This window comes from Rissa tridactyla, chromosome 11 (assembly GCF_028500815.1).
Source record: "Rissa tridactyla isolate bRisTri1 chromosome 11, bRisTri1.patW.cur.20221130, whole genome shotgun sequence".
Lineage (NCBI taxonomy): Eukaryota > Metazoa > Chordata > Aves > Charadriiformes > Laridae > Rissa > Rissa tridactyla.
In genome coordinates, this window is record NC_071476.1 from 898,175 (window position 1) to 912,534 (window position 14,360).

A 14,360-nucleotide genomic window follows, 5' to 3' on the forward strand; every position below is an offset into this window, starting at 1 on the left:
TCTGCGTCTCAAGGACGAGCTGGAGTTAGGGGACATCTGGAGAAGGGCAGCCCAAGCTGTGGAGGGAAGGGAACAGCTGCCTTTTGAGGAGCGGCTGGAAAGCCCGGGGCTGCTCCGTTAGGAGGGGAAGGTGGGATCAAAGTTCACATCAGGAAGGCAGTGTCTCAGCTGAACACAGAGCTGTTTACCAGCTCCTACAGCCAGGGTGCAGTCGGTGGAAATAGCAGGAGACAGACAGGTTTCAAATGGGTGAAGGAAAGTAATGCTGCACACCGCGTGTGGTGAACTCCTGGAAGTTTTTTTTCACAGGAGGTTGTGGAGAGGTCAGTACTGGCAGCTTTAATAAGGGGTTAAATGCATTCATGGACAATAGGTCTATAAAGAGATGCTAAAGGGAGCAGGCTGGCATGTTCCCACTCGTATTTTGCACACGGCATTTCTCAGTGCTGGGGATGCAGGAGCCGAAGGGACCACTGGGCACGGCCAGTCTCGCCCGTACTCCCCGTACGGCACCGCTTGTTGGGCGGCCGGGCGGGTGGACCATTGCCCAGCCCCAGCGGATCCGCGCTCGCGTTCTTGCGCTCCGTAAGGCCGTCCAGCGTGTTAAATTCGGAACATTTTAAAATGGGAGAAATGTTGTCTCCTGCAAAACCCAAAGCAATCACTGAACAAAATGGAGCACGCCGGGGCTCCGCAAGCAGCAGCAGTTGGGCTTGTCAGTCCTCAGAGGGCTTGTGTGAATTAAATTGTTTTTAATAGAGGCCTAAGGCCATAGCATGAAACAGCCTGGCTCTTTGTGGGAGCCGAAACCCACTGTGCGTGTCCTGTGTCAAACAACTAAGATAGCAAAGTCAGAGATGTGGGAAGAGTTCTTTTTTTTTTTTTCCTTTTTTAATTCTTTTTCTCCCAAAAGAAACAAAACACCAAATAAAAGCTGCAACCCCCCTTGGAGGTGCTGTGAAAATGTGACCAAACATACGGTGGTAGGAACAGGGAGTTGCTGAAGTTGGATGTCCTCGTTGCATCGTTGAGTGCGCCGGGTTTCGGGAGCTGGTGCTGTGCGGAAGGTGTTCGGTGTGCTCCAGAAAATCTGGAGGGGAAAGGGCCAGCTCTCTAGCTCTTGTATAATGGAGTTTCTCTGCGTTTGTAGATATTGAAATCCTTGAGAATAGTTATTTTTTCTCTTCCTGGGGCAAAAGCTGCCTGTTTTTTAGTGTGCCTCCTCGAAGCGCAGGAGGTTGGGGGTGCCCGGCGCCGCTCGGTCGGAGAGTCGTCGCTTGTTTAAGCACGTGTGATGGTGGGTCTGTTCTCTCATTTATGGGAAGCTATAATTAGACTTTTGGTGTTTGCTTTTAGGCAAATTAAGATTTGAAGTAGTAATTATTTTTCGCAGTGTCTTTAAATAAATTCTTTGAATTGCGAGGCAAATTGGTCTTTTGTAAAGATTTCGGTGCTTCTGGGTAGAGCAAGTTCTTTCTCCTCAAAACTGGAAAATTTCAGATATTTGCAGGCTCTGGTTATAAAGCGTATCCTCCCATTTTTGCTTTGTTGTGGTTTTATTCATTTTAACCTAAAGCCATAACTAAAATATATCTGTGACGTTTCATCCTGACAGGATAAATGGAAATACAAAATCTAAAGAAGTCTCTCTCTCTTTTTCCGGAGGAAGTCGGTGCTTTAAAGCGCATTTGAATGTTTTTACTGTAATTGCACTTTGGATATGTGGAAATACTGAGATCCCGCATTTCCATTATTTTTGAGTAAATCTCTTATTAGTAAGTGTTAGAACTACAACTAGTGAGGTTTTGCATCTAATTCACTTTGCAGATGTCAAAATGGAACATAAATCGCTTAGCAAATTGCCGTATTAGCATTTAAAAAGGCTCTGAAATGGTTTAATTTGTTTAGGGCTGCAATGTCTTAAAAACAGTTTCTCCCTGACCCCTCCTTCCCATCTGTGGGTTTCTTGGATGCCCCGGTCCCCGGAGAGTCGCTGGGATTTCCTGCTGCGTTGGGATGGACGTGTGGCGAGTGGATTTTGGAGCGAGAGACGCAGAATTCCCAGCTGGAGGTGACGGCAGCGGGAATGTGTGCGATGGTGTGCAATGTGTGTGAGCGAGGGTACCGGAGCGTGTCCGTCCAGAGGGAGAGGGGTCATTCCATTCCTCCCAAGGGCTGTGGGAGCCCCTGTCCCGCCGGCAAGCTCTGGGGAACACGGCTCGCCTCCGCTGCACGCTCCCTGCTCGCTCCCTGGGGTCTGTTTGCACACACCGGCTGGGGACTAATGCAGCACTCTGGATTTCTAATCATCATAAATTATGACCGGTGCAATCAACATCAACTTTAGTAAAACGCACGGTGCTTAGAAATGATCAGACGTGGAGCACACAAAATACCGTCAGCTCCAGAACGCGCAGCTTAAAGCAGGTCAGGTCTCCTGGAAGGCACGAGCAGAGCTGCTCTTTGCTCTCCCTGCCGTAATGCCAGGTGGATTTAAACTCGAGATTTCCCCGTCTCGTCTCTGGAGCACCTACTCAACTGGAACGTGCACTAAGTGCATTTTGTTTGTCGCTGGTTTCATTGCCAGAGGCAGCATTTGTCTGGCACATTCCCCGTCCCCAGAGGGGAGATTGCTGTGCCAGGGAGGGAGAAGAAAACAAAATGTACAGTAGTAACTCGCCAAAAAATGTTTCTTTTTATTAAGCTTCATGGATGTTGATAGCCTGAACTGGTGAACACTCAGGCCCCTGTTTTAATTCAAGCACGTGAAAAGTCTTGTGTTGCGGGGCGCTGATCACACGCGCCGGTTTTCTTGCACATGTCAGAGTTTGAAGGATGTGGCCTGATTGCTGTGATGGTGTGGGCAGGGACACAAATCAGCACACACTGAGTGGAAATGCCGTGTATTACCGTTGGTTTTGGGGACAGGAGCCTTCTTCATACACTGGGTTGTCGTGTGCTTTCCATTAAAGGATGCATTTTTTTTTTTCCCCTGATCCCTCCTGGCTGTAACATCATAGAGTGACTTTGTCCAAGGACAAAAGATCCCCACGAGCCCTGAGTGCACTGCAGTCTGCCTTCGCTTCAACCTCTCTTTTAATTTTTAAAGAAATTAAAAAAAAAAACCAACCAAGCAACCCAACTTAAAGCTAAATCCTGATTTAGTAGGATATGCAAAGGAGTCTGTGGCTGGCAATCGGAACAGTCCGAAAACGCTTCAAATCCTGGTTGTGTGGGGGAGAACCAGCCTGCCTTTAGCGAGGAGCTGGGGGAAGGGCAAGGCAAAGCCACGCCGCTGCTGCCGCGTGGATGCAGCTCCGTGCGGTCCCGCCGCGATGCTGGGCTGGGCTACGGCCAGGGCGTCCCGGGCTACTCCAAGGGAGGCTGCGCTCCCACGTTTTGGTGGCAGCCGGTAGGAAGAGGATGGGTTAGAAAACGGGAGCTTGCAACTTCCGAGTGCATCTTTATCTAGGGAAACGTCTGTCTCCAAACTGGCTGCGGCGAAGGCATGTTTTGTGCTTGGGCGGCCTTCCTGTTCAAATCGCGTCTCTTAAAGCCCTTCTAGCCCATCAGAGAGCACACCTTTTGGTTCGTGCATGAGATGGCGCGTGCAGGGTTCTGCCTGAAGGAGGGAGCGGGTTTGGAAGGAAATCTGTCAGTTTCTTTCGAGTGAGAAGATGTATTTTTCAGCTCCTGAGAGTGCTGTTGAGTTGTTTTCCAAGCTGTGCTCCGTTCTGCAGGCACTGTATATTTTAAGCGTGGTGAAAAGCGTTGGATTGCATCTAGGTAAATTAGTGTTTTCCAAAGTAACTAACGGCTTTGTTTCTAAATAGCCAGTGTCGGCTTCTGTTTTGCTCTGAGTGAGGAATATTTCGGGAAGAAATTTCTGCTGAAATAGCAGTTACAACTGTAGGAAACCTGTTTCCCATGCATGACTGACTTAGTGATGCAGTGGAGTGGTGATGTGAGCAGAAGGGGGATGTATGCATGTGAAAGATCCTCCATAATACCACCGAGCAAGTAACATTATCCTCCGCAGAGCTTTCCACCTGCGGCTCGGGGTGAACAACATGTAGCTCTTTTGCTCTTGGGTAGTTCTCCTGTGGTATTGCAGGTATCTGCGTGTCAGAAGGCAATGAGACGTGCTATGTGGGTAGTAAAAAGGCGTATTAAAAAAGATGTTTTCTTTATCCTGCCTTGCTGCTGAGCCTATCCGATATAAAAATGAGCACGCTCACAATCTGTCCTTTTCCTCTCTCCTTGAACATGCGTTCTGCAGCTGTAGAGTGTGTTGTTTGATGAGGGCAAATAAAATGTCCCATTGCAGTTAATATACCCAGGGAACTGGAGTTTAGATTGCTGCAGGACTTGGGTTACTTTTTCATTTAGTGTTGCCTGCGCTGGTTTTGGCGACACCTTTTCAGGAAAGCTGTGGTTTAGATGTTTTGCTCTGCGTTCCTTCTGGGGAGGGGAGACGCTGGGACATTTCTCCCGACATGTTGAATATACATTGAATATACCTGCAGCTGTGACTTGACGTTATCCTTTTTCTTCTGCTGTAGAGATGACTGAAGAGGAACAGTTTGCGCTGGCCCTGAAAATGAGTGAGCAAGAAGCCAGACAAGTGAACTGTCAGGAAGAGGAAGAGGAGGAGCTCTTGAGGAAGGCCATTGCTGAGAGCCTTAGTGTAAGTACGCTTCTGTGAAGAGGCTTATTGGGGTTCTTCAGCAACGCTATTTTCTGTGCTTGCTTTGCCACACTGTACAAAAGAAGGTTTTACTGGGGGCTGAGCTATTTCCAGCACAAGCTGGAACTACAGCGGTTGCAGAGTAGTTGTTTTGCGCCATATTAGTGAGAGGCGTAAGACGTCTGACCTCAGCTGTCCCCTGTTTCGGGATACACAGTTCCGATCTGGGATGGGGGTGTTCTGCAGTCCGGGTGATGGCTGCCTGTTTGCTGGGGGAGCCCTTGCTCTGCTGATAGAGAACGTGCCGCTCGGAGAATCAACCTTTTGTTTTCCAGAGCTGTCAGCCCTCGGACTCCTCTGATGCAACCCCTCAGCTGTCTGCAGAAGCGCTGGGCGCGCGAAGCCAAAGCCAGCCCGCTGAGAAAGAAGGCTCTGAGATCCTGGGAGGTCTGGCACTTTGCCCTGACACCCCTCGCTCCGAGTGCAGCTCCCACTCACAGAGCGCCAGAGCTGATGGGAATGGACAGATGGATGTCGCCCGGAGCCCCCTGGTAGTGTTGAGGAGGTTAAGCCAGGAAATTGTTGAAAGCTCACTAGTATCCAGCATAATCGTGTCTCCGGGGAAGGGCCAGCCTGTGACAAGGTCAAGCGAAGAGCCTTCCTCACCAGCAAAAAGTGATTCTAGTTCCGTCTTACCCAGCACTCTCAGAGAGGACTTCATCTCTTTGAGTCCCACCTTTGGCAGGGTGACTTCAAGCTCCTGGCAACTGACACCTCGGAGACTGTTCACGACCCCTTCCAGCTCTTCTGAAGCAACAGGCCATGAACCAAAAGAGCAGTCCCTGCCCTGCACTGGCCATTCTGCGGGAGAAGCCAGTGCCGGGAGCTCACCCACGCTCTGGAAGAGCTGGACCAGGAGGAGTGGTGGAGGAGCAGGTACCAAACACACCTCGCAGCCTGCGCGTGCTGCCAAAGGCTGTGTTTCCACAGAGCAAGCGGAGCAGAACGAGGTGCCTGACAGTACCCCTGAGCTTTGCGTGCTGAACGCGGTGGAGGAGAAGCGCAAGCAGGAGGAGGCGAGAGACACAGTGCACTATTACTGGGGCATCCCCTTCTGCCCCAAAGGGGTGGACCCCAACCAGTACACCAAAGTCATCTTGTGTCAGCTGGAGGTTTACCAGAAGAGCCTGAAGCAGGCTCAGAGGCAGCTATTGCATAAGAAGGAGTTTGGTAACCCAGTGGTGCCCAGTTCTTCCTTGAGCCAAAACGAGCTTGGGAAAGGAGAGCCGATAAGCAGGGAGAATGGGGTTGCTGATGATACAGAAGATGGAGACCCAGACAAGCAGAAGGCGTCTGAGAGCATGACCTGGCTCCTCTCTTCAAAGAGGAGGGAGGCAGAGAGTCCAGGGCACAGCATGGAAGAAGAGAAGAACTCCACTTCTGATGATGAACCGACTACCAGCTACTGCCAGGTAAGAGCTTTGCCACTGAGCAGGGGTTGAGCAGTCCTTCTCTTCTGTCCATCTGGGGATTCAGTCCCTTCTGCAAAGCAGGCCCTGCTGTTTAATGCTCCTCAGAAATTTAGGGGCTTCTTCCCCTAGCCACACAGCTTACTGTGAAAGGGAGAGGAAAAGCGTACAGGCTGATACCCAGCTCACAAATGGTAGGGGCCGTCACGCAGCCTGGCAGTCGTCCATTAATGCACCACTGAGATAAAGGCTTCCAGCTGACTTGTCCTTCTCGAAGGGGTGTAGCCTGGCAGCGCATCAGGGTAGGGAGCACAGAGATGATGCTGGCCACCGCCAGCTCTGGCAAACCAGCTTATAAACCTGTGGCCGTGTGGGGAGCTCTGCGTTTTCCTTCGCAGGCAGAAATGTGGCTTTTGTCCTCGCAGCGCAGCCTCTTTTTTTTTTTTTTTTTGTACCTATCTGCTTGTCCGCGTCCGTACGTGCTTCACCCTTGCGAGTGCTCTTTTCCCTCGTGGTCCTGCGGTTGCGGCCGGGAGAGGCTCTGCGTGCTCGCAGGCGTCTTCTGCCTGCCTGGGGTGATCTGTCATCGCGGCAGTGCTCATCGTCCTTGCTCTGGTGGCTGGGCACCTTCTCTCCCGCTTGCTGGCTGGGTCTGCTAGACGCTAGGTGTCAGCCTCCGTCTCCATCAGGGCTCTCTTGTTGGAGCGGAAGGCAGCTTTCTGTCACTGCTAAGTTTAAACAGATTGCTAGTCAGATGAAGTATTTATTACTGCTGTATTTTAGGTTTGTGTCAGCCTTTTCCAACCCTCATTTTTCATAATGACTTCACTCCCGGATCATTGTATAACTTTATCTTCTCTATGACTGAAGCCTCGGCTCTGTTGTTCCTGTTTTCGAGTGTATTTGATCATTTACCCTGGTGTTAGAAAGATACTTAACTTGTTTTGTGATATTTATATTCTGTCTTGTAATATTGAACACTTAGGAAAAACGTCATGTCTGCATTTTCTGGTTGCAGAAAAAGTGCAGAGCAGCCTGAGCTGAAATGTGACTTTTCATGACAGTGCTTTGGCTTGGGTTTAGCAGATACAGATTTAAACAAGCCTGCAGAGGTGACCTGCAGAGGAAGGAAACCGACTTGTGCCCTTTTTAATTTCTTTTGGATAAATACAAAAGACCTGAAAGGTTCTTTTAAGGCAAACTACTTTTTTTTTTTCCCCTCTGTGTCTTTTCCTTTGGAAATAGAGGTGTCATTAATCTGGAAGATTGGGGTGACTGCGGGTCTGTGGAGGTGTGTGCTAACGCCCTTGGAAAGCTACAGCAGCCGGGAAGGGTGTGAACTTTTAATCAGTACTGAAAATTGTGGGGTATTTTTTTTTTTTATATTATCTGTTTAATGCTAATACCTAATTAATTCTTGGGGAGAAAAGAGGTTTTAGTGGTGCTGAGTGGGAACTTGTACTCATCCTGACTGCAAGAGCTCTCCCAAAGAGCCATAATGTGTCTGTAGATAGAGTCCTTCTGAGATTTTTAAGGTGAAAAAATAAGGAAGGAGAAGGGGGAGCAGACTTTAAAATTTCAACCCTAGCCCCAAGTTTGCCAGTCTTTTATTTACTTGAGAGCAAATAATTTCAAAATGCCCTTTCATCTGCCTTATCACTCCTAGCTTGAGAGGCTGCTCCCTTCTCTCCCCTCTCCGTGCAGCCGCACGCTGAGGCCAGCGCAGGTGATTTACTTGCGAGATCGATATGTTTGATGCTTGCTTGTGCCTTGTCTCCATTTTTTTTCCTTCTATCAAATACAATTCCACCGGCAGTGACAAAGGAGGGGCCCCAGAGCAGTCGTGTCCCCGGAGCGCTGCATCGCTTGGAGACCCTGCTGCCGGTACTGCCCTGGGGTCCCCCCGTGCCAGCGGGGCTGCTTTACTGGTGGGGAGGGTGGGAGCTTCTAGGCTAGAAACCATCCATGGGGACTCAAAGCTGTCTTTGAAAAAGCTTCCCTCCTGCCTCGGGTTATACCAGTGAAATGAAGGTGCAGATGCTGTGCTGGGGGGAGCCTGCCCGTCCCCCTGCTTTGAAACCCTCACCTGGAGCGGGCAGGGACCTTCCGCCATGGCAGTGGCCAACTGCTGCGACTGCCGCCCGCAGCCACCGGCTGTTTGCACAGAGCAAATCCTGGTTGTCAGGGGATCTCGGGGCTTGTGAACCTGCACTAACGAACTTCAGAGCTAATAGAATCAATTCCTGCATAGCCTTTCAGATGAGGTTAGGGGACTCTTGGTCTTTAAAAGGTTCAGTGGGAAAAGACCTGATTCTGGAGAGGTAGAGTCTGGTGCCCTGAATTCACGCCGTACCTTATAACATATGCATCAGGAAAACCAGAAACACGGCCTAGTATTTGTGACCAGAGCAGAGGCATTGTTAAGATATGCACAATACAGGAAAAAGAGATAAAAATAAAGGAGAGCATGCAGTATTTTATGTTAATGGTGAGTTAGGCTGTGAAGAAATAAAGAAGAGGGTAGATAAGACAGAATATTTGGGAGTTGGAGTCACTTTAGGGAAATCTGGCAGGAGGCTTTGTTTTGGGGCTTGCTGGGGAAGTACATCGGCCATCTAGGAGTGGGCCAATCGAAGTCGAAACCTATGGTGGAAACCAAACTCGGAGAGTTTAATAGACTCGAGGAAGGGGGAGGAAAACGCCTTGGATTTCTTTGAGAACTGGCATGAGAAATCGCAGGCCTGACAGCAAGGGCTGTTAATAAACCGTTGTAATTCCACCTGATTAGAGAATGGCAAGTGTAACGTGTACACTGTAGAAGAAGAAAGGGATCTGGGTAATGACTGGCATGTTAGCCTGACCTTGGCAGTGCAGAAGGCTTTTGAACAAATTTTAAAGGAAAGAGTAAGTGGAGTCGTAGAGCTAAATGAAAAATGGGATAAAATGCACACGGATTTATGAGCTGTAGATTGTGCAGGTTAATCTGTTCCCTGTCTTTGATGGGACAGCTGATTTCCCAGCCAAGAAAAATGCATCGGATTTTATCTATACGAAATTTCAGAAGAGTAGTTCTTGTGGTCAAACATCAGCTGTACCAGTTGATCAGGTCATCCTGGCTCAGGCAAATAGATTTTAAGCTGGAGTAGGTGAGGGCTGCTGGGGTGCTTGAGGGAGTGCAAGGGGACACTAAAAGCCTTGGATGGTTTAGCTCAGCACAAATGGAGCTGGAGAAAGAGCTATGGTTGCTACCTAGAAGTCTATCAGAGTAGATGCTGGGGACAGGCAGAGGGTGTGGAAGGTGACGGACAAGGTTGTCGTGAATAGATGGGCACAGACTGTCCAGGAACACGTCTAGGCAGGAAAGTAACAAAAAGTGCTGCCAGGCGTTACGGCAGGGAGCTGCTGAAACGCCTTACCGAAAGGAGCGATGGGGACAAAAAGCTGACTGGTTCAGGATGGATACTTAGCCATTTCCAGAAAAAAACCCCAAAACAGACTGGGTGCAGTGCCATGCACAGAACCTGATGACCCAGCTTGCTGCGTACGTTGGTTTATATATCGGAATTTTCCTTTCCAGGCCCCCCAGGTGCTGCCCGCAGAGGACGCGCGTGAAGACGGGGAACCCATGCAAATTGCACAGAGGTGAGGAGGGCGATATCAGAGTGCGGGGCCCGTGGGCTCACTCTGGTGACCTGGGCTCTTCTGCTCGCCCCGGAGCATTTTGGGGTGCAGTCACCGGGGCTGGCTGCAGGGCTTGCTGGAAAGGCTGTCTGCAGCCGCTCTCCCTGGAAATACATGGCTTTGGAGCAGTGTGGGAAAGAGGTGGGGCACAGCTGGGGAGAAGAGGTCCGGCACTCCTGTTACTTTACAGAACGTGCACGGTGCATGCTAGTACAAATACGAGGGCTTGGTCCTTGCCCTCTGAAGCTGGTGTGACATGGTGCAGTTCAGTTGTGGAGGTGGGTAGGGGAGCTGAAGGTGAGTTACAGCGTTGTCATCACGTGGTGCATCTGGGAAGGCGCACAGGCAGCATGGTGAAGGGTTTACTGGATTTCTGTGTGTATTTTTATGTTCTTGCCTTACTGCTGAAGAGGAAAGGAGGGAGGAGGAAGCCAGACGGCACTGCCTATCAGCCAAAGATAGAGTGCAGTGCTCCAGAAAAGCCACTTCAGCAGATGACAGGTGTGGGACAAGTCAACATGATTTTCTTCAGATTTAAGCCTACTCCTCTTTTCCTTTTTTTTTTCTTCCCCTTCCTGTGGGATTCAATTCTGCAGCAAAGGCTCTGGGAGAAGAAGGGCAAACGGGAGAGGATTCAAGGAGCAAGTTACAAGAGAGGGCAGATAATGTCATGTTTTTAATTTGCTGGGTTTTATAATTTAAACCTGCTTTGGAACAAAACTGCCAACTTCCCTCTGATCTAACGGCATTTGGCCTGAGCAGTTAATATCAATATGCAGAGTATGAAAATCCCTCTTGCTTGCACCTTTCTAACAAGCTTAAAGCTGGCCTTGGGGAGCAGGAGGAACCTGCGGCTGCCGTTGCTGCCGAGGCTGATGAGTCTGTGACAGCTGAGGTTTGAGCCTGTCTGCTCGCCCAGAAGGCACCGAGGTGTGCTCTTTTTTAAGGCAGAAGAGGCCAGGGCTGAATATGGAAAGAGCAGGACCTCTTTCCTTCGGTGGAGCTGATAGGGTGAGTCCGGGACATTCCCCGAGCCGCCCGGGAGCTCCTGGCTGTCCCCCTCGGGGCCGGGACGCACCTGGGTGCTGCGGCCCCTCCTCGAGCAGCTGGAACATCTGCAGCGAGGCAAGAAATGGCTGCGGTCTTCGCAGTTTTGTGCACATTAAGTGTTGCCATCTGGCTCCTGGTACTGTGCCAAGCGCAGTCCTCTCCCGGGTGAGGCTCGGGCACCCCGGCCGGCTGGCCTCAGCAGCGCTGAATAGAGAAACGCGGCTCTGGGCTGTCTGGAGGTAGTGAAGCAGTTCAGGAAGCGGCAGCAGTGAGAAGAGGCTGCTTTGCTTTCTGCGGGCCGCTCTGCCTGATTGTTTTACGCTTTGTGCGGAGCGCGGTAGATTGGGGTTTTAATAAATGATTATAGGCTTTGTTACCAGGAGATAGCTGGTGTAGCAAGAAATGTGGTTTGACTTCAAATTGATTAGCCCATTTTTATAAATGTCATAGCAAGTTGTTTTGTGTGAGTTCTTTTGAAGTGAGCCCTGATGTTAGACACAGGGTAAAACACGCTCAGCCTGGATTCATAACAAATGCTTTGAGATGCTTTATTTAGAGAGAAAAGCCACTTGTGATTTCCTATCAGAATTTTGTTATTTATCATAAATCAGCAGTGGCTGTTCTCTCCTCTCTAAGGCCTGTGGTTGAGCTTAATAAATCTTCTATTTGTCAGGATGGGGATTCATGGTTTTTAAAGTGTGTTCTTGCATACTTGATCAGACTAATCAGAAAGCCACGCGATGCGCGGAGCGTGTCAGCATGGGTGCCAGACTTACTCAGCAATGCCTGCCTGTGTCGGCAAGGCACTGTGCAGTGTGTGGGGAGGGAAAAAAAATAGAGGAGGAGGTCAAAATGAGGGAAGCGGTACCTGGTGCTGCTTGGAGGAACCACCGCGCTAATGCTGTTAGGACTTTGCTGCAGGGAAGCCTTGCCTTGTGTTGCATCCGTGCTGCTTCCGTCTGCTCTGTGTGGAGAGAAAGAGGAAAATTAGCAGTGTGAGGAGGGAGAGGGTAGTGCGGGATAAAGCAAGTCTGTGTCTCTGCTCTTTGACAAGTTCCTTCTCCGGAGGGAAGGAAGCACAATGCCGGTACCTAATCTAAGAGTAGAAAGAATCAAGAGAATCCCATCTTTGTGAGCAGGTATTTTTGCTCCCCTCGCATGAGATAGTGACCCTTCGTGCCTTTTTGTCAAGGCCTTCTACAAGCAAAATCTTTTCTTTGGTGTTTTTACTTAAGACAGGATTTTATACCCGTATTTTGCTGTTACCCTGCTCGTTTCTGGCCATCAGATATTGACCACTTGGAAATTACGGCATTGTCCGCTGTCTGAACTGCGTGAGACAGACTGTGCGTGCTGTCACACCTACTGTATCGAAGGTTTATATTGTATTTATATTTTGAACAGCATCTCCGTGTTGACCCCACTTGGCAGCAAAAGGAGCCCAGATATTGCCACAGAAAACTCTGCTGAAGAAGAGATCTCTGTCTGCCCAGGTAAGAGGCGCTTGAGAACGTTCTAAATTTTGCACTGAAAGTTACACACCTACAAAATTCAGAGAAAAGAAGAGAATTTCCAAGTTATTTGAACAAAAAGAGATTTCTTTCCCAGGTCTGTTTGTCAGGGCTGAAATTATACAGGTAATTTAGTTTGATTCCCTGATTTTGGACCTTTTTCCTCTAAGACAGTTCTGTGACCAGAGATTGCTGGGGACTTGCTGCTGAGGAGACACCAGGATGTACATCGGTACGGAGGGATCACTCAAAACAAGGTGTCGGGAGTGGTCTCTTCAATAAAATCAAGAAGTTTTCAGATTTTTTCAATGTCAAGATATGTGTAAAGCATGACAGCTGAATTAATTTTTATCTTACATTAATTAAACATGTTTGGGACCAACAAGTTTTTCTTCCTGGGTCTGTCCTACCATGTTTGAGATTTTCCAGTCCAGGGTTTTAAGTGAGAAAACTAATGAAGAGACCACTCCTGTTCACGAGCAGCTGTAGAGAGAGAGGTCATGGTGGTGCTCGGAGGCATGTTTTGTTGCTAAGGAAGACGTGGAGGTCTAAAGAAGGTGCAACTGGGAGGCAGACCGCAGAACAGGAGCTCTGTTTGTCTCGATGCGAGAGAGAGCTCTATTCTTGCTTTGTCTCTATCCCAGCAAGTGTCCCACGCACTTTGCCTGTGTCTAGTCTCACTCCCCATGAAGCCGCAAAGCTGTGGTGGCTTTGTCCTCGCACTGCTGTGCTGTGACTTTTAACCCCTCATCCGGCTGTGTTGTTGCACATTGTCTGATAAGATTCGTGGCAAGTCTAAAAAATGTTTTGAAGCTGTGAAAGAGCTGTTAAGAAATGGGCTAACAAGTGAGGAGATAGTTTGGGGGCTGCAAACCTGCGCTGACATGGAGGTGTTTTTCTGCAGAGACCCAGCTGAGTCCGCTGGAAGCCATTGAGGCGGAGAGAGAAGAGCTCCCCTTGGGCAGCGGCGACGCACCTATGCAGGTAAAGGAGCCCAAAGGTGGGGAAGGGTTCTGTTTCCAGTCCTGCCTTCTAGACCTCAGTTCAGCTGGGCTGTGATAGCGTTTCCCCTTTGGTAGCTGGGAGCTTGGGCTTCTGCTGTTGGGATCCTCACAAACAGTTCCCTCTTCACTTTTCTGCACTGCTTCATAACTCCGGGCCCTTTTGGCTGGGGGCTGCGTGCAGCTGCTTCTGGTGCCTTTCAGTCCTGTAGCTGGAGAGTTGTTATCAATTCCAGCTCGCTCTTTCATACCGCACACGCTGCTGTGCTGGAGGATGCCGTCAGTGTGGATGGCAGTGCTGATGCTTGCCCAGGCTCAGAGGTGGAGTGCTGCGATGGTCGGCGATGCAGAGGGACCCCAGGAGCTGTGAGGGCAGTCTTAGTAAACCTCAGTCACTGGTGTTGTGACACACTTTTCCCTGTTACAGTCCTCTGAGCTTCGGTGTTTGCTCTCCAAGACCATCTCCAAGAGTCTGAGAAGAGAGGTTCACCCAGAGACTGTGCTGGGATAAAGATGACATTGCAGTGTTGGGGGCTGGCGGTGGTTTGCAGTCCAAGCAGAGTGACCTGAGCCTGGGAATCTTGGTTTCTGTGCAGTAATAGTTAATAGCAACAGTAAGTCAGCGGCAGGGCCATCCTCTTACCTCCCGATGCAGATGTGCGCTGTTGTGCGGCTCCTTTCCCCCTGTTGTCACACCTGCGCAGCAATTGCTTTGCAGCTGTCGCTATACCGACATCTGACTTCAGTTCCTGCTTCTGATAAAACTCCCTTTGTCTATTAATTTAGAGAGTGATATCAAAGGGGTTGCCAAGTACTCCTCTGGCAGGGTACATGAATACGGAATCGTACAGCTCTTGACAAGAGGATTCATTTGTGGAAAGCTCATTCTGGGAGTCTGCAGCTTGTACAGTGTGTCTGCAGCTCCGATGTCTCATTGTCACTGGCCTCTTAATAAACCAGC

General features: G+C 49.6%; 1 protein-coding gene across 15 annotated transcripts in view; it reads left to right on the forward strand.

The window, feature by feature from the left end:
* UIMC1 (ubiquitin interaction motif containing 1) overlaps positions 1-14,360 on the forward strand; it is a 39,404-nt gene that overhangs the window by 12,304 nt on the left and 12,740 nt on the right. For all 15 annotated transcript variants that reach the window (XR_008468914.1, XM_054217783.1, XM_054217784.1 and 12 more), the window contains 5 exons: positions 4,563-4,687; positions 5,023-6,159; positions 9,734-9,798; positions 12,292-12,380; positions 13,303-13,382. Coding sequence is in view for 14 of the 15 variants with exons in the window: in XM_054217783.1 (XP_054073758.1) it covers positions 4,563-4,687; positions 5,023-6,159; positions 9,734-9,798; positions 12,292-12,380; positions 13,303-13,382 (1,496 nt within the window). In the remaining variant the exon portion in view is untranslated. The remainder of the gene's footprint in view (positions 1-4,562; positions 4,688-5,022; positions 6,160-9,733; positions 9,799-12,291; positions 12,381-13,302; positions 13,383-14,360) is intronic.